This window comes from Lithobates pipiens, unplaced genomic scaffold (genome assembly GCF_037356315.1).
Source record: "Lithobates pipiens isolate NorthernLeopardFrog02 unplaced genomic scaffold, aLitPip1_a1.2 Scaffold_1, whole genome shotgun sequence".
Lineage (NCBI taxonomy): Eukaryota > Metazoa > Chordata > Amphibia > Anura > Ranidae > Lithobates > Lithobates pipiens.
In genome coordinates this window covers 160,311,875-160,331,232 of record NW_027507685.1, presented here as the reverse complement: position 1 = coordinate 160,331,232, position 19,358 = coordinate 160,311,875, and the positions used below count along the sequence as shown (strand labels likewise).

The 19,358-nt window shown below is 41.3% G+C and overlaps 1 protein-coding gene across 4 annotated transcripts in view; it reads left to right on the top strand.

Moving 5' to 3' along the window:
* DENND1A (DENN domain containing 1A) overlaps window positions 1–19,358 on the top strand; it is a 1,535,852-nt gene that overhangs the window by 749,924 nt on the left and 766,570 nt on the right. For all 4 annotated transcript variants that reach the window (XM_077478826.1, XM_077478827.1, XM_077478824.1 and 1 more), the window contains exon 10: window positions 10,612–10,712. In XM_077478826.1, coding sequence (XP_077334952.1) covers window positions 10,612–10,712 — 101 coding nt within the window. The remainder of the gene's footprint in view (window positions 1–10,611; window positions 10,713–19,358) is intronic.

Here is a 19,358-nt window from a genome sequence, read left to right as displayed (position 1 = left end):
ACTGCTATATAAATGCAGCGATTCCTGTGTAAATGACACTAGCAGTTAAGGGGTTAATCAGTGGGTGGCAGTGTAGGGGTTAAGTGTTCCTAGGGGCGTGTTACTAACTGTGGGGGGCTGGGCTTTGTGTTGGTGAACGCTGATCTCTGCTCCAATCACATGCATCAGAGATCAGCATCACTTGTTGCTAGGCAGAACGGGGAGATGTTGTTTACAACGGCATCTCCCCGTTCAGCCTCCCCGTGAGACAATCGTGGGTATCCCCACGGCGATCGACTCCGCGGGACCCGCGACCCGACTCATGGGGGTCCCGACCAACACGCGCCACAGTCGGCATGCACGCGATGGCACTAAAGAAATGTAGCAGAATACATTTGGCCTGAATTAATGAAGAAAGAGTATATATTTGCAAAGTTTTATCAAGAAAAACATGTGTTTGTTTTTTTGTTTTTTTTATGTTCTTTTTTCCCCATTTATATTACCAAAAAAAAATGCTGTGGTGAGTAAATACCAACAAGTGTTGCATGATATTAAGCTGTCATGCGTTCTGACAGTTCTAAAATTGCACCCATCCCCCATGTTGAAGGCATGTGGCCTGGCATATTTCAGGGGGGGGGGTGCTCGCACGTCACCTCCCATTCCTGACCTGCCGGGCGGCATGCTCGGGTAAGGGTATGGTATGGATTTAGAGGGGAGACCCCATGCCATTTTTTTGTTTACATTTTGGTGGTGGGGGTCCCCTTTGATTCCAGATTAGACCGGAAGGGCCTGGTATAGACCTTTAACAGCATCCCGGGCCCCTGCTTAGAAACTACCTATATACAGTGTTAAAATAAAAACCGTAAAACACATAACAAAAATCACATCACAAACACAACACTTGCATTTCCAGTGTGATTCCATTGAAGTCTATTACCCGCAAATTACAGGAAAAAAGTCCCCAACCCTTTCCAAAGACGCACCAACTGCAAAATGCATAGATATGAACTTGTACCATAGGAAACCATGTTGACTGTAGTGTGTTTCTGCAAACTGAAAAAAGCACAAAAAAACGCATAGGTGTGAACCTATGGTATATGCCAGTGATTTGATTTTTGACAATGTTTGGTAAAAGTCAAATTTAATGCTTTATAAATAGACCCTTTAGTATATTGCTTTAATTTTTGCAAAAGCAATGTTTGACGTTTTAAAGTATTCTCTATCCATTGACCCAAAGACAACATAAAATACAAATCTTTGACAGATATTTTTGTGGACTCTCAAAAGTGCTTAAGGCTCCATGCAAACTGGGCTTACAAAAAAATCTGTTCTCTTTGGAGTAAAAAACGCTCATATAGAGAATTGTTTGTACAAAGTTTAGACGTGTTTAGGACAGTTTTACATTTTTCTGACGGTGAGCTCTAATCAGAAATGGATACAAGTTTTTTTTTTTTCCTCCCTGCTTCTATCTAAACTTTGATCTCAAAATATGCCTGTAAACGTCCTAATGTACATGGACACATAGGATAACATTGAGTTGCTTCTACAGGCAGAACACAAAACTCCTGTAGAAGCAACATTTTTTACGCCAGTGTGCATGGAGCCTAAGACCATGTGTTGTAAATTTCCTATGATTTTACATTTAATTTTAGTCCTTGTTCATAATTTGGATTCCAGCGGCATTACTATTAAATAGGATGTATATCTTGTCTGGTTTCCTTGTATCTGTGTTAAGTCAGTGAGATGACAAATTAAGCAAACAGTTTATGTGTGTGTGTGTTTACCCATTCACAATAGAATAAGCTGCATCTGTGTAGGCTTGGGAAGCTTCCAGTTACAAGGTCTTGCCTTCTGCTGAGCACAGTTTGAGATAAAATAATGCAGCTTGTTCCCTGTGATGAAACATGAAGAGTCTGGTGCACATCCTCCATCACTGGCAGACCACCAGCATCTCACATGCACTTATGCATCTTTAGCACAACAGGAGAAAAATGCTGCTGCTCTTCCTAACCGGACACTAATTTGTACTACCTATAGTAGTAGTTAAAGGAAAGAAAAAAAAAAAAAAAAACAGGTGTATTAGCATGTTTGTAATTGATTAGACATAGATGCTAAGTATGTTTAATGCCACAGACTCGTATAAAAAGCTTTAAATGTGCCATTTATAAAAATATACTGAAATTACAAAAAGGACATTTAAAGTGCATGTTAACCCAAGAACAAAAATGTAATCTAATGTAGCTTACTTTCCTTGCTATACCAAATAATATTGGCTCTGGAAACATGTGCCACATCCTTTATTTCATATGACAATTTGGTTTTACACAGATGGTAATATGACTTTTGAGGCACTACATTTTTTTTTTATAATTGTCTGATCTTTATTTATACAAAACCCCAACATAAAAATACATAAAAATTATAAATGCAGTATTTGTATGTGTTCTGATCCCATACACACACTATGCCCTGCTAGGAGTATATTTAATATACCTGTTTTTTTTTTTTGGGGGGGGGGGGTTCCTTTAACTACTACTTTAGTCAATGGATAGAGAATACTTTAAAACGTCAAACATTGCTTTTGCAAAAATAAAAGCAATATACTAAAGGGTCTATTTATAAAGCATTAAATTTGACTTTTACCAAACATTGTTAAAAATCACTGGCATATACCCTAGGTCAGTGATGGCGAACCTTGGCACCCCAGGTGTTTTGGAACTACATTTCCCATGATGCTCGGCTACACTGCAGAGTGCATGAGCATCATGGGAAATGTAGTTCCAAAACATCTGGAGTGCCAAGGTTCGCCATCACTGCCCTAGGTTCACACCTATGCGTTTTTTAGTGCTTTTTTCATGGTTTCCTATGGTACAAGTTCATATCTATGCGTTTTGCGGCTGGTGTGTCTTTGGAAAGGGTCAGGGACTTTTTTTAATTTGCGGGTAATAGACTTCAATGGAACCACACCAGAAATGCAAGTGTTGTGTTTGTGACGTGATTTCTTAATGTGTTTTACATTTTTTTTTTAACACTGTATATAGGTAGTTGCTAAGCAGGGGCCCGGGATGCTGTTAAAGATCTATACCAGGCCCTTCCGGTCTAATATGGAATCGAAGGGGACCCCCTCCACCAAAATGTAAAGAAAAAAATGGCATGGGGTCTCCCCCCTAAATCCATACCATACCCTTATTCTTACCCTTACCCAAACATGCCGCCCGGCAGGTCAGGAATGGGAGGTGACGAGCGAGCACCCCCCCCCCCCCCCCCCGAAATATGCCAGGCCACATGCCCTCAACATGGGGGATAGGTGCAATTTTTAAACTGTTTTGGTAATATAAAGGGGGAAAAAAGAGCATTCAAAAAAAAAACATGTTTTTTTTGATAAAACTTTGCAAATATATACTCTTTTTTTCATTAATTCAGGCCAAATGTACTCTGCTACATTTCTTTAGTGGAAAAAAAAATCTGTGTGTATTATTTAGTTAGAATTAATGTTATCGTATCTACAAACTATGTTATATAAATATATTTAAAAAACAATCAATCCTGAGGTAGTGACTGCCTGTCTCATTTCTCTGGGCCTTAACCAGTTCCCGACCGGCGCACGACGATGTACATCGGCAGAATGGCACGGGCAGGCATATTGGTGTACAGTTACATCCAGTTGAATTTGCCGCCCTGCCATCGCGTGCGTGCCGCCGGCAGCGCACACCAGTCGGGACCCCCGTGAGTCGGGTCGCGGGTTCCACGGAGTCGATCGCATGGGGATACCCGCGATTGTCTGACGAGGAGGCTGAATGGGGAGATGCCGTTGTAAACAACATCTCCCCGTTCTGCCTAGCAACAAGTGACGCTGATCTCTGCTGCATGTGATTGGAGCAGAGGTCAGTGTTCACTAACACAAAGCCCAGTTAGTAACACGCCCCTAGGAACACCTAACTCCTACACTGCCACCCCCTGCTTAACCCCTTCACTGCCAGTGTCATTTACACAGGAATCAGTGCATTTGTATAGCACAGATTGCTGTATAAATGACAATGGTCCCAAAAATGTGTCAAAAATGTCCGATGTGTCTGCCATAATGTCGCAGTCACAATAAAAATCGCTGATCGCCGCCATTACTAGTAAAAAAAAAAAAAATATTAATAAAAATGCCATAAAACCATCCCGTATTTTGTAAACACTATAAATTTTGCGCAAACCAATCAATAATAGCTTATTGCAATTTTTTTTTACCAAAAATATGTAGAAGAATACGTATCGGCCTAGAATGAGGGAAAAAAAATGTTTGTTTTATATATTTTTGGGGAATATTTATTATAACAAAAAAAAAAAAAGTGTTTTTTTTCAAAATTGTCGCTCTATTTTTGTTTATAGCACAAAAAATAAAAACCGCAGGGGTGATCAAATACCACCAAAAGAAAGCTCTATTTGTGGGAAAAAAGGACAGCAATTTTGTTTGGGAGCCACGTTGCACGACCACGCAATTGTCAGTTAAAGCAACCGAATCGCAAAAAAGAGTGGTCTGGTCTTAAGCCAGCAAAATGGTCCGGTCTGAAAGTGGTTAAAATGCTAAGACAGTACAAATGACCTTAAAATTACCCCTTTTTGAAAATAAAACAAAAACAGGCCAGGGTATTTTGTAAGAGGGATGGTGATTTTTTGGAAATTGTAATTGTTTTCCACTTTTTTGGGAAAATTATGAAAGTAAATAGAATATTTTTTTTTTTTCACATTTGTCAATTTGACAAGGTTTTTTCTCATACACAACATAAGTCTACTTGCAGTTTTTCTGATACTGCTCCCAAATATGGGAACTCCACATTGTAAGCCTTTTTCCACAGCCTACCAACCTAGCACAACTTATGTAGAGGGGCCTAATATCCAAGGAGTACCTTTAGGCATTTTAGGGGCATAAACTACACATTATTTCCTGCTTGGCTATAACTTTTTTGGAGACCCTGGAGCACAAGTATAGTGGATACACCCATAAAATGACCACATTTTGAAAAGCAAACACCCCAACGTATTTTCTAAGAGGCATCAGAAGTCTTTTGAAAATTACATTTTTCTGCCACAAGTTTTTGGAGAATGTGGAAAGAAAATGGAAATTTGTATTTTTTACACAAAGCTGTAAATTAATAAGGTATTTCTAAAACAAAGAATAGGCCCCAGGTGACTTTTTTCTTTTCATAATTCTGGAAGTCATACGTGTACCCTGTGGCCTCTCTCGCAAGTTTGTGTAACTTAGTCCCATTTCTGACACGTTTACTTGGGATATACTGATCAATGCCCTGTCTGCCGGTAAACTAGATGAAGAATTCATCAATACAAATATTTTAGTATAAATCTGCGAAAATTTTGGTGCACAAAAAAAAAAAAATGATAAGTGGACTACATTTATACAATTTGTTGTATGCAGGATGATTTCAGGGATTACACAGGGAAATTGCATTGAAGTGTAGAAATTATATAATTGTTCCCTAGCATGACCTTGTAATCATGGAAGAATACAGTGGAATATGGTGAATGGGGTGGGTGAGCCAGGAGTCATATCTCTCCATGCCCATATTCAGAATCTGAATCTTAAAGTGAGAGACCCATCACTTGTGTATATATTTTTTTGACATGATGCTTATGTTATGCTGGCTCTGACACTATACTGGTATGATGGTTGCCAGATACTGTTGTGATCGTGAAACTGGTGCAGATGTTGGCTGCACTGATGAAATAGTGACAAATGTTGATAGCTACACTGGTAACAATGACACAGATGTTGATGACTACACTGGTGACACTGTAATATGTAATGGTCGTGAAGTAGTCTTGTTCTCATGACACACTGGCACAGATGTTGATGGTTGCACTGGGGACACTGGGACAGATGTTGATGGCTGCACTGGTAACACTGGCACAGATGGATGGCTGCACTGGTAACACTGGCACAGATGGATGGCTGCACTGGTAACATTCTACTGTGTGATGGTGGCTGGGTAGTGTTGCGATGGTGATACTGGTACTGATGGGTTCACTGGTGACACTGGGGCAGATATTGATGGATCCACTGGTGACACTGGGACAGATGTTGAATCCACTGGTGACACAGAGACAGATGTGGCTAGCAGGATCACAGGGGGTGGTTGCACTGGTGTGTGACAGTTACATTGGTGTGAACTAGCTATCAGGTCACTTGTAAATGGCTGAAGTGTTGTGTTTTACTATAAAATCTCAGAAAAACGCACAGACCGGTGCAGATTGATCTCCCCTTCCTCTCGCACTGCCCTCTGTATGAGGAGAAGGAGAGTCACTGGTCGGGGTTTAACTACATCCTGCCAGGATTGGAGTACTTTTAAATGTGAGTGGGGTGCCAGGTTCCCCTCTGACTGTCCACCTCCCTGTGCTCCTTATGACTCTCCTTTGGACTCCAGCTCCCTCTGTTTCTCAGGCTCCTGGCTTCCTGTCCCCCTTTCAAGTTTGGTTGGCAGAGCTAAATCCCGGATCCCGCAGTGGCAGAATCTACTCTTCTGTTGCTAGAGGCAAGCTCCAGTCCCAGCCATAGGCTGCAGCCAATAAGCACCCTCCTTTGGCTCTCACCCCCAACACTTTTAATCTCCAGAATGGAGGGAGCAATGAGCTGTAGCCAGAATAGTGATGCTCTGCTGTGCTGCTTTAAGGGTTAACAGCCATGGCTACATTTGTACACTAAGAAATAATGCATTTCAGTGTCCCTCAATAGACTTAAAGATTTTTTTTTATTATTATTTTAATTTTTAATTTTTTTTACAATAAGTACAAACATCTTATTTAAATGGTGTGACTGTGCCTGATATGCAGGGTTTTCATGTCTTCCTTGCAGTGCCAGAAGTGGACCTGAACAATCCAGAAAAATAAAAAAAACACAGTGTTTATGCTATTAAAAAAGTTGTGTGTGTTAAATGGATAAGTTCACCTTTTCAGGAAGAATTTCACTTTTCACAATAAATAGAAGTGTTTTCCAATGTCATTTCTGACCCAGCCATCCCAATGTGCTATTCTCGGACTTACTTTATCCACAGGAGATTTAAAATCTTGCTTGTTTACCTAAATTTTTAGATTCCATCAGTTCCTGTAGATCATCTCTCAGCTTTCATTTCTTGTAGGCCATCTCCCAGAAGCCTTCATTTCCTTGAGCATCACAGAAGAGGGCATGATAGAGTGTGTTCACCACTCTGAACCACACCTCCCTCATTACAACACTATATTCCACCCAGTTCCTATATAATCTGATTGTACAATCCTGTTTAGATCTCATGTCCGCTATCAAGTACAAGGCCCTGTCTGATTTGCTACAAATTGGATTGTTCAGGTGGGTCCTCCTATTGCATAGTTCTGGTAAATCTGAAGGAAATTGTACATAGATTGTACAATCAGATTGCATAGTGTATGGCCATCTTTATACAAGTACATAGGACATAGGAGGAAGTGTGGGACACTCATTTAGTCATTCCTCATTCACATCTTCACGCAGTAAAAAACTCACATTCCCTGAACCTTTGATCTCATACTTGAAATGCAAGACTCAATCCTGGGCTTGCTGTAATGGGAAGGATAAACTTAGTTAAAATGATTCTGTTACCAAAGTTCCTTTACAAATTTTGGCACGCGCCAATTATCATTCCCCTTAAATATTTAAAATCCTTGGACACCATTCTTAATTCCTTCATCTGGGGCTCTGGAAGACATCAATTGGCTTGGAATACTCTCAAGAATCCACCGACTGGGGGGGGGGGGGGGGGGGGTGCGGCGCTCCCCGACTTCCATGCATACTATATTGCCGCCCAGCTCTCCCATTTCTATCACCTGCATAAATCAGATGCTCCCAGGTACCAAGCACTGATATGTAGAAATCCATATAGTTATGCTCACTCCCCCCTTCAGGTCTTGTTTAGGGGGAGGGAGACCAACAGGTGCAAGAAGGCTCGCGCCCCTCTGCTGGTTCAACATAGGCGGGTGTGGGAAATCGTTCAGAAGTTGGTAGGTGCGGACTGGGTACATTCCCACACGCCCTTGTGGCACAACCCTCAACTGGGGGAGCTCCAGTGGCTGCCGGGTGCGGGCCTATGGGCTTCCAGGGGTGTTGTGTACTTGCATCAAGTCATCACCCCTCTGGGGGTACGTAGTTTCCAGGCGCTGCAGGGGGAATTTGGGATACCCTCGCATATGCTGTTTCGCTACGCGCAGCTATCCCATGTCCTCCGGGCTCAATTTGTGGAGGGGTTTCCTAACCCTCAAGAGCTGTCACTGGTGGGCGTCATGGTTGGAGAGGAGCCCTCTAAACTGATATCCACCATCTAGGATTCCCTCAGAAAATGCTCAGAATCCAGAATTGCTGAGGTAGCGAAGCACAGGTGGGAAGAGGAGGTTGGTCCGCTAGAGAGTGAGGACTGGGAGGAGATCCTCGACAATGTTAAACAGGTTTCCCCTAGATTAGCAGACAGGTTGACCCAATTGTACATTATACACAAATCATATCTCACCCCTGCAAGAATCTGCAAATACAAACCCTCCCAAGATCCGGTGTGTCCACGGTGTGGGGGCCTTCCATGCTCATTCTACCACTTGATATGGTCCTGCCCGGACATCCAGGCATTTTGGCTACATGTCATTCAATTCCTATATGACCATATGGGCTCCCCCCTTCAGGTGGATCCCAAAATTTGTTTACTGGGCCTTGTGTTGGATGCTCCGACTGACCTATCACATGCTGTTTTTATGCAAAAGACATTGTTTAGTACTAGGAAGCTGATTGCTAAGCTGTGGATGCGGTCCGAGACTCCGACACTCAGGGCCTGGATAGCTGAGGTAAACTTAACATTGCCAATGAAGAAAGTCATATATACACATAGAGGCTGCTCAAACAAATTCAATAAGATCTGGGACCGATGGCTTAATAACCCGGACACCTGTGCGGACTAGCCCTACTAAACCGCTATTTGACCACCGGGAGAGCATTAGTGGAAGGGCCAATCTAATCTGTTCTACACCAGGGGACCTGGCGGGCTGTGTTATTGGTATACTAGGGTAGGGGTTGCATAGGTGGACAAGGGAAGGGCTAGGTAGCTTTCTCTCCAACATGGTGCGCAACCTTTGGATGTGGTACTTCTCCCCTCACCCCAGTCGAGGACCAGGACTTGCTGTCACCGTGACTCATTGGGACAACTTTCTTTTATGTTTTATAATGTTTATGATCAAATAAGTACAATGTAATGGTATTACTGGATGTTGAATTGTGATTTTATATGTTAAAAAATGTTTTCTTTATTTTTTTTCTCCTCCACTGCTGGATGTTCAAAAACTGTAACTTTTATTATTTTGATTACCAATAAACTCGTTTATAAAAATAAAAAAAAACTCACATTCCCGCATGCCCACACCCATTTGTTTTGGGTGCTTTGAAGTGTTTTCACTTGTCACACATAGGGCAGCACATTCACACGAGAAAAGAGACAATCACCCCAGAGTAACTCCAGAACTTTTTTGGTTCGTTTGTCACACTTGGATTGCTTTTAACATGTAATGACTATATAAACACGATGCACATTTGCAGCACATTTCTGAAACGCATGGCAAAGCACGCATTTTCTGAGTGGTTTGCCATGCATATGGAAACACACAGATGTGTATGGAGCCTTCACACAAAAGCATTTGCTTTTGTGTACATGCACCAATTTCACTTTCAGGCCCCATTTATACCCAAAGTAGTGGGAGAGCATGATTTTTGGCTTGTTTTTCCAGTGGCACACATAGAGCAGCCTGTTGATTTTAATGGGCTGCACTACACCTTACAAAGTAACTATTGGGACATTTTGGGGTGGTGAGAGTTGCATGTTTTTTACTGCTGCATTTTTTTCACCCGTCATGTGACAATATGTGTGTTTGCTTCTATGTTTAGTGTTCGTTAACAATTAATGACACTAAAAGCACAACTAGATAATTTACGAAAACAATATAATAGGAGGACACACATCTATCCAATCACTCTGTATCCAATCAGGCAAGGTCTTGCACTACATTCAAGGGTGTTCCATGGGCTGCATGTGGCCCCAAGGAGTTTAGCATGAGGGCCTGGACTTCTCTGGAGGGATTCTGAGGAAACCATGTGTGGAGAGATGCTGTGCAAACATAGTTAATGGGTGAAGGTGTGCTAATGAGGTCAGCTGGTAAACTCCTTCCTGTGTCATTCTGGTTTCTCTGTTCTACATCTAATGTCAGGATGTGATGAAGCTTTCTAAGTAATACATCAAGTGCTAAGGTAAAGCTGTGTTCTCAAAATCAAATAAAGCTTTTATTTATCTGCAACTAAGGTGCATTAATGGTATATTTGTACATAGGAGAGCTGGATTTTAGGGAGAAAAAAAGAAAGGTGAACTTTGCCTTTAAAACAAAGTATGGTAGTAAACACAAAATGTTCTGTGTCAGGTACTGGTATACAAACCAAATGATCTCACATTCAAATGTGTTTGATAAAAATTTAAAATCCTCAAAATAAATGTTTTCAGCACCTCTTTCATTTGGAGTATCTTGCTTTTTACGTATATATTGCTGGTTTTCATTTTATGGGTTTTCATTTTAAAAATCTTTTCAATCTTGCAGTTGACTGCCTGCATCCATGGATCTTCTTCAATGTTGTTCCCTATGTACTGGCAACATGTTTACATCCCAGTTCTTCCTCCACATCTGCTGGATTACTGCTGGTAGGTCTTGTTGCCTCACTCAATGTTATTTTCCCTATTTAAATTGCAATTGGGTTAGGTTGTCATGTTTTTAAAGTATGTCTGAGCAAATCAAACAAGAAAAAAAACACATTCAGTACATCTCTGAAACACATGCACATTACCCTGTGTGTTACTACTTTTTTTTTGCAAGTACAGAAAATACCTGTTGATCTGTTGTTCCTAACTTCTGGTTTGAGCTGTCAGTGCAGTGCCTCTGCTGCACATCCAAAACAGCCCTGCCCAGTTAGTCTTTTGCATTACAACAGGGGTCGCCAAACTTTCTGAACAAAGGACCAGTTTGCTGTCAGGCGTGTTCGCATTGAACATGTGCTAAGCCCACCAGGAAGTCGGCACAGTGCTGCGCTAATCACAGGCAGTGAGACATTGCCCCAATGTGTGGCTGCAGAGATTGATCCATGCAAACACACCTGAGCTCATCCCTATTTGCTGTACTTGAGGTTTTACTAGAGAAAACTGCTGCCAGTGGGTTCAGAAAATGTCCTGGTGTCATTAAGTGTAAACAGTGGTTTTAGTGGAAGTAATAATGTTCTATTGGTATCAGTGGAGGAATGGTACCCCATTGTTGGTATTCAAGATAGGAATGGTGCCTCATTTGTGTCTGTGGGAGAAATGATGCCCCCTCATTAGTATCCATGGGAGGAGTGAAGCCCCTTTGTTGTTGTGTGTGGGATGAATGATGCCCCATCATTGGTGTCAGTGGATAACACTGTCCCTCAAAGACCAGATTAAGTCAAGCAAAGGGCCACAGTTTGTAGACCACTGTACTACAACATAGTTGGGACAAGAAACCTTAATGACATTGTTTCTACATTCAAGTTATAAACCAAAGTTTGCATTGCATATATTTGCAAATACAAGAGAAGCCACACTGCCTTGTCAAGGCACCTTTGAAAAGTGTGAACCCCAAGGGCCCATGAACTCCAGCTCATTCCACTGTGGTGGGTTAAACACATACACATCGGTTTGCACATTCATGTGTGTTGCATTAAGATTGCTCATTCATTTGAATGTGCTGACCAATGCACCAAAAACTGTGAATGCAACATTTTGCACAGTGCAACACAGGTTTGTTCATTGCTGTATGTTACGTTGCAGTGCAAGTGCACTGAGAAAATGCATTGGGGTGCAGAGTACTGATGATGTGAATGGGCTCTTAAACATTCCAAGTTTCCAATACTTTGTAGAACCTACACTTTTTGCATCAGGCTTTATTTATGTGAGCGAACCAGCAATGGATATGTTGGGGAATAACTCTCCTGCATTACAAACTAGTAGCAAAATAAAGTTCCCAGATCACTCAATTACTGACAAAAGGGAACCAGTTTTCTCAAGTGTGTTAATGTGGCCAGCTTTTATAAGTAAAGTGTTTTTATTTATTTATTTTTACATTTTTTTTCTATTAATATTGCTCTTTAACCACTTTCAGACCGAACCATTTTGCTGGCTTAAGACCAGACCACTTTTTGCGATTCGGCACTGCGTCACTTTAACTGACAATTGCATGGTTGTGCGACGTGGCTTCCAAACAAACAATTGACGTCCTTTTATTCCCCACAAATAGAGCTTTCTTTTGGTGGTATTTGATCACCCCTGCGGTTTTTATATTTTGCGCTATAAATAAAAAGAGTGACAATTTTGAAAAAAAACAAATTTTTTTACTTTTTGTTATAATAAATATCCCCCAAAAATATATATAAAAAAACTTTTTTTCCCTCTAAGTTTAGGCCAATACATATTCTTCTACATATTTTTGGTAAAAAAAAATCGCAATAAGCGATTATTGATTGGTTTGCGCAAAAGTTATATTGTTTACAAAATAGGGGATAGTTTTATGGCATTTTTATTAATTATTTTTTTTTTTTACTAGTAATGGCGGCGATCAGCGATTTTTATTGTGCCTGCAAAATTATGGCGGACACATCGGACATTTTTGACACATTTTTGGGACCATTGTCATTTATACAGCAATCACTGCTATACAAAGGCAGTGATTCCTGTGTAAATAACACTGGCAGTGAAGGGGTTAACCAGGGGGTGGCAGTGTAGGGGTTAAGTGTTCCTAGGGGCGTGTTACTAACTGTGGGGGGCTGGGCTTTGTGTTAGTGAACACTGTTCTCTGCTCCAATCACATGGAGCAGAGATCAGTGTCAGTTGTTGCTAGGCAGAACGGGGAGATGCTGTTTACAATGGCATCTCCCCATTCAGCTGCCCCGTGAGAGACGATCGCCGGTATCCCCACAACGATCGAGTCTGCGGGTCCCGCGACCGGACTCACTGGCTTACATGGGACCCCCTCCCCATGCCCCTGGGCCCGAGATCACAAGCTGCGACACTTCGGGTCACCGCTTTACCAGTCCAGGAACTTGAAACCCCTGTGGCTTTCTTTCCTGTTCTCCTGTGCTGACAGGACAGGCTAGGCAGGTCTTGATTGTTCGGCGCCGACCAATTAGAATACCTCCTATATGTACCTTTACAAGATACGCTTAAGTGATTAACCCTATGGATTTAAAATCCACTGACCAATGAATCGTCCCGTTGTGCCACAGCTGGTGATCCTGGGACTCCAGGTCAGCCGGACCGGGGGGGGGGGGGGGTGATAGAGGGGGTCCAGTTTAAATTCACCTTACCTTTACCGATTTTCTGTAAGGGTGATCTTACCCTTTAAAGTCCAAATTCAATTATTTTTTTTTAATATTTTGTTTTACTTATAGTAACTCTTTTGAAGCTGTTTATTCTGGACACATGATGTCCAGTGACACTCTTCCTCCTGCAGAGGAGGTAAGCAGTCCTTTAAGATGCAGGAAATGGCACCATTTAGTGACTTGGAAGAAAAATTTTGCATCATTTTCTTGTGAGATCAGAACAGCTTGATAAAATGCTCCCAGGGCCCTGAGCATCATTCAGCCTGGAAGTGAAGTAGTGGTTGGAACCATATAAGGTCATAAAGTGCAGTATGAAGAATGTAAGTGCTGCTGTAGTTTGCTTGAAAGAAGTGTGTGGGGGTGGGGATGTGCAGTGGCAAAAAGGTTTGACTTTAAATTGGTTGTAAACTCTTCCATATACCCCATGAAGTGACTGGGCTCAGGTGATACAAATAGCTGAAACAAATCCTCCTAAATAATTTGTACCTGTTTATTTGCAGTATTTTTTTCTCTAAAACCATTCAAAGTGCAGAATTTTTGAAGCTTGTATGAGCTGTCAGGGAAAAAAAAGGACAGAGAGCTGAAATTACACACTGCAGAGCTTAGTGAAGAGAGCTCTGAGAGCTGATCGGAGGGAAGGGACAACCTATCCCCTCCCTTAGCACTCTTAATTGAGGCAAGTACACACTTCAGAGGGATATACTTTGTTCATTATTTGTGTCTGATGTTTAGAACACTTTAATGCCCATGTGCCATACATATAACGCTATGGATGCCCAAGGTTTCTTTGCCGAGGGAATGCTCATTGCACGCCGCTGCACATTTACTGAGTTAGTTTACATAGACAGGTCTCAGTCTCATCTGGGAGCCAGTGGGACAGAATCCTAATCATGTGACCACTGTGACAGCCAATCAATAAAGAACAACCTAAAAGGAAGGTGGGCCTGACCAGGAAAGGGGTTGCTCCAGGCAACGCTTCTTTTTTTTATTTTTTTATTTTTTTTGTGATTGCTATCTGCAGATCACTATCCAATTAATATAGGGTTTAAGCAAGTGATGGAACTCTCTAGTAAAGGTGGCACAATGTGTCCAGATTTGGCTTTTTGTTTCTCCACTTTTTTTGTGTCATACCAATACAAAATAAATAAACTTGATAATGGCTAAACATTTATAATTGCAGCAATTTTCTGGGCAAAGTTGTGCATTATATGACAAAAATGCATGGGTGCCAATATTTTTGGCCATGGTTGTAAATAAATAGCACATTGCAGGAATGAAGTTCCAAAATAAAACATGATGCAACTTTATTTAGTCAAACTTTCCATCCCAGTAAGAATGTTGGTAACATCAGGAATCCTTGTGGATTGAGACCCCAGCCCTTGCATTCTAAAGCTGCTAAATGCTGACTCTTCAATTTGAGGTGTACATTTTCAGAGACAAGCGGGTTTCCAGCTCCTATTCCTACAGTTGTTTCAGGGGTGCATTGGTGAATTAAAAGGTTCTTTAACAACAAACAGATGTGATTTTATATGAATTTTTCCCCTGGAAGTCACATTACAAAATCTTAGAGGCTATCAATTTTTTTTTTTGATCTTTTGTAAACATGTGAAGACATATTGGATCTTTTGTCTTATGGGGTGAGCAATAGTATTGTGTATGCCTATTATTTATTTTGTTTTTACAACTGTAACTGTTTTAAAAAAAAAAATAGACAAAGGCGTATTCATGGACTTGTACTAAATGCCCCCACAGCAGATGTATTTGGACTTATTATTATTATTATATTATACACAATTTATATAGTGCCAACAGTTTACGCAGCTCTTTACAATGTAGAGGGGGGACAGCACAATTACAGTACAGTTCAATACAGAAGAGACAGGAGGGCCCGGCCCGTAGCGCTTACATTCTAAAGGGAGGGGGTGGTGGTATACAAGGTAATAGATGCAGGGAATGATTTGATGGGGGGGGGGGGGGGCTTAATATAGTGGTTAATATAGAAACATTGTGCAGTGATTGGAATAGAGACCCTTTTAATTGTGTATGCTTTTAATGAGTCTAATTGCTGTGTAGAGAAGAATCAACACAACAGAGAAAAGACACGCAAGTCAAACATACACTGCAGGATTCCTTGAGCCTGTAGATCCTTATCCTCCAGTGAGAGAGTCCGCACTGCGCTCAGTCCTATGCAAGCTCATGCCTCATCACATTTTATAATTAAGTTACTAAGGAAGCTGCTCTGTGGGAGGCATGGAAAACAGTGGATGGTTCTCCCACTGCTTTGTTTGTGCTTTTAACTTTTACACTAATGATGCTGCATGAGAAAAGTGTTTGCTGGAAATCGGTATGCTTTTTCACCCCCGTTTCATTTTTTTTTTTTTTTTAACTCCTTTGTGAATTTTGCTGTGTTCTATTTTTTTTTCCTATCAAATAATGCACATACAATTGATATCAAATATTTTTCTGCCGCTTTAGTTTGCATTATTAACAGGTAGAGTATCTCACAAAAGTAGGTACACCCCTCACATTTTTGTAAATATTTTATTATATATTTTCATGTGACAACACTGAAGAAATTACACTTTGCTGCAATGTAAAGTAGTGAGTGCACAGCTTGTATAACAGTGTACATTTGCTGTCCCCTCAAAATAACTTAACATACAGCCATTAATGTCTAAACCGCTGGCTACAAAAGTGAGTATACCCCAAGTGAAAATGTCCAAATTGGGCCCAATTAGCCATTTCCCCTCCTCTGTGTCATGTGACTCGTTAGTGTTACAAGATCTCAGGTGTGAATAGGGAGCAGGTGTGTTAAATTTGTTATTGCTTTCACTCTCTCATACTGGTCACTGGAAGTTCAACATGGCACCTCATGGCAAAGAACTCTTTGTTCTACATATCGATGGTCTAGGCTGTAAAGAAGATTGCCAAGACCCTAAAACTGAGCTACAGCCTGGTGCCCAAGACCATAGAAGTTGCATGCACATGCTCAGCCTCATATCCAGAGGTTGTCTTTGGGAAATAGACAAATGAGTCCTGCCAGCATTTCTGCAGAGGTTGAAGGGGGGGAGGATCAGTCTGTTAGTACTCAGAGCATATGCCACACATTGCCTCACATTGGTCTGCATGGCTGTCATCCCAGAAGGAAGCTTCTTCTAAAGATGATGCACAAGTAAACCTGCAAACAGACGTGGATTACTGGAACCATGTCCTGTGGTCTAATGAGACCAAAATAAGCTTACTTGGTTCAGATGATGATAATGTATGTGGTGGCAACCTGGTGAGGAGTACAAATGTGTCTTGCCTACAGTCAAGCATGATGGCGGAAGTGTCATGGTCTGGGGCTGCATGAGTGCTGCTGGCACTGTGAAGCTACAGTTTATTGAGGAAATCATTAATACCAACATGTACTGTGACATACTGAAGCAGAACATTATCCCCTCCCTTCAGAAACTGGGCTGCAGGGCAGTATTCCAACATTAAAATGACCCCAAATGCACCTCCAAGGTGACCACTGCCTTGCTAAAGAAGCTGAGGGTAAATATGATGGACTGGCTAAGCATGTCTCCAGACTTAAACCCTATTGAGCATCTGTGGGACATCCTCAAATGGAAGGTGAAGAAGCGCAAGGTCTATAATATCCACCAACTGTGATGTCGTCATGGAGGACTCCAGTGGCAACCTGTAAAGCTCTGGTGGACTTCATGCTCAACAGGGTTAAGGCAGTGCTGAAAAATAATGGTGGCCACAAAAAATATTGACACTTTGGACATTTTCACTTAGGGGTGTACTCACTTTTGTTGCCAGTGTTTTATACATTAATGGCTATGAGTTGGGATATTTTGAGGGGACAGCAAATTTACTCTGTTATACAAGCTGTACACTCACTACTTTACATTGTAGCAAAGTGTCATTTCTTCAGTGTTGTCATATGAAAAGGTATAATAAAATATTTACAAAAAGGTGAGGGGTATACTCACTTTTGTGAGATATTGTATAACATGTTTTCAAATGCCTAACATTTCCGTGAAGATACAGGAGGCTTCAGGGGTACTTTTTAAACATAATACATTTTAGTAACCGTTTTTTTAACTGTTTTGAATTTTTTAGCCAAAGTAATGTGGTGTGTATTTATTAAAAAAGAGACTGGGAAAGGGAGGGCTGTTTGAACCATTCAGCTATAATGCATTCACATCTACTTACACGGAACATGCTGAAAGGAGAGAATAGATAGATAACCTCAGAATTCTGTTTCTGCCCCTGCATCCCCTTCATTGTTAATGTATAGGCTGTGTGCAAGGTGGAGAACCATGTGTTTTTAACTGCAGTAGTGAAAGCCAAGTTCTCAGGCTAGCTGTTCTGTCTGTCAAGGCTAGAGATGGGCTCAGGCGTGTTCAAAATTGCACATGCCCGATCCCGCCAGGAAGCCAACACTGCACATGGCTAATCACAGGCAGTGAGACATTTCCCAATCTGTGCAGCTGTGAATCAGAAAATGTCTCACCACCTTTGATTAGCCACGTGCAGTTTCAGCTTCTTGGATCAAGCATGTGGGATTTGAACACACCAGAGCCCATCTCTAGTCAAGACTGTGTAACCCTTAGGTATGGAAGGAGAGAACTACAGATCATTCAACAGATAATTCACATCTACTGACGAGGAACATTCTGAAAGGAGAAGAGCAGATAAATGACCTCACAAGTCTGATTCTGCTCTTCATTGACCAGTCAAAGGCTGCGTGGAGGGTGGAAGCCTAGTTGTATTTCCTAACTGCAGCAGAGAGTTATAGGTTCCTAGGCTGGCTGTTCTGTCAGTCAGGCCTGTTATGTTGTATGAAACTGCATATTTTCTTAATGGGTTTGGACAAATACAACCCCAATTCCAAAAAAGTTGGGACGCAGAGTAAAATAAACAGAATGCCATGATTTGTAAATCTCATAAACCCTTATTTTATTCACAGTACAAAATAGAAAACATATCAAAGATTAATACTGAGAGCAACACATCTCAAAAAAGTTTGTATAGGGTAACAGAAAGCTTATAAAATGCTACTAACACAGGGGAGCTGGAAGAACATTTAGCAACTAATTAGGTTAATTGGCACCAGGCCAGTAACCTGATTGGGTATAAAAAGAGCATCTTAGAGAGTCAGAGTATCTCAGAAGCAAAGATAGACAAGAGATTCACCGATCTGTGAAAAGCTGCATCTAAAAATTGTCAAACAATTTTATAAGAATGTTCTTTAAATATATCATCTACAGTATGTATTATCTTCAAACGGTTTTGAGAATCTGGAGAATTCTCTGTGTGAAGGGACAAAGTCGAAATGCAATGTTAATTGCCCATGATCTACTGGCCCTCAGGCGGAACTGCATTAAAAACAGGCATGATTCTGTGATGGACAACGCTGCAGTGTGTGATTCAGAGAAGAGTTGGAATCTAAAGAACAGGACCTAGTGGTGCACGACAGTCACCAGTAATCAGTAATAAAGCAATAACCAGTGGAGATCAAGCCCAAATGGCCCAATCCAGCCCCCCACCCCCCCCAAGATTATTGGCGGAAGAGGTAAGAGACTCCAAGTAAACTCAGGAGCTAAAGGATTTCTCCAGATGCACCGAGGACCATATCTAAGCCCACAATATCCCCTAATAAACACTCTAAACCTATCCTACAGAGGAGTTATCCAGCATTGGGACATACTAGAGTATAGGTGACATATCACTTTGTCAGGAGCATTCTGAGTCCCTTAATATAAACCTGGGTGCATCTGGTCAAAAGGCAGTATCTGTAGATACTTGGACAGAAGCTGCATCTGGGCCCACTGTGGCACTTGGACCTTTTAGCAACATAAAGGATGTCCAAGGAATTATCCATGCTAAAGGAATAGACAGGGGTAACTAACAGTGGATCTGGGAGTCTTCGGACATTGGCAAAAAAAAGTTCAAAAACTGAAGATGGTAC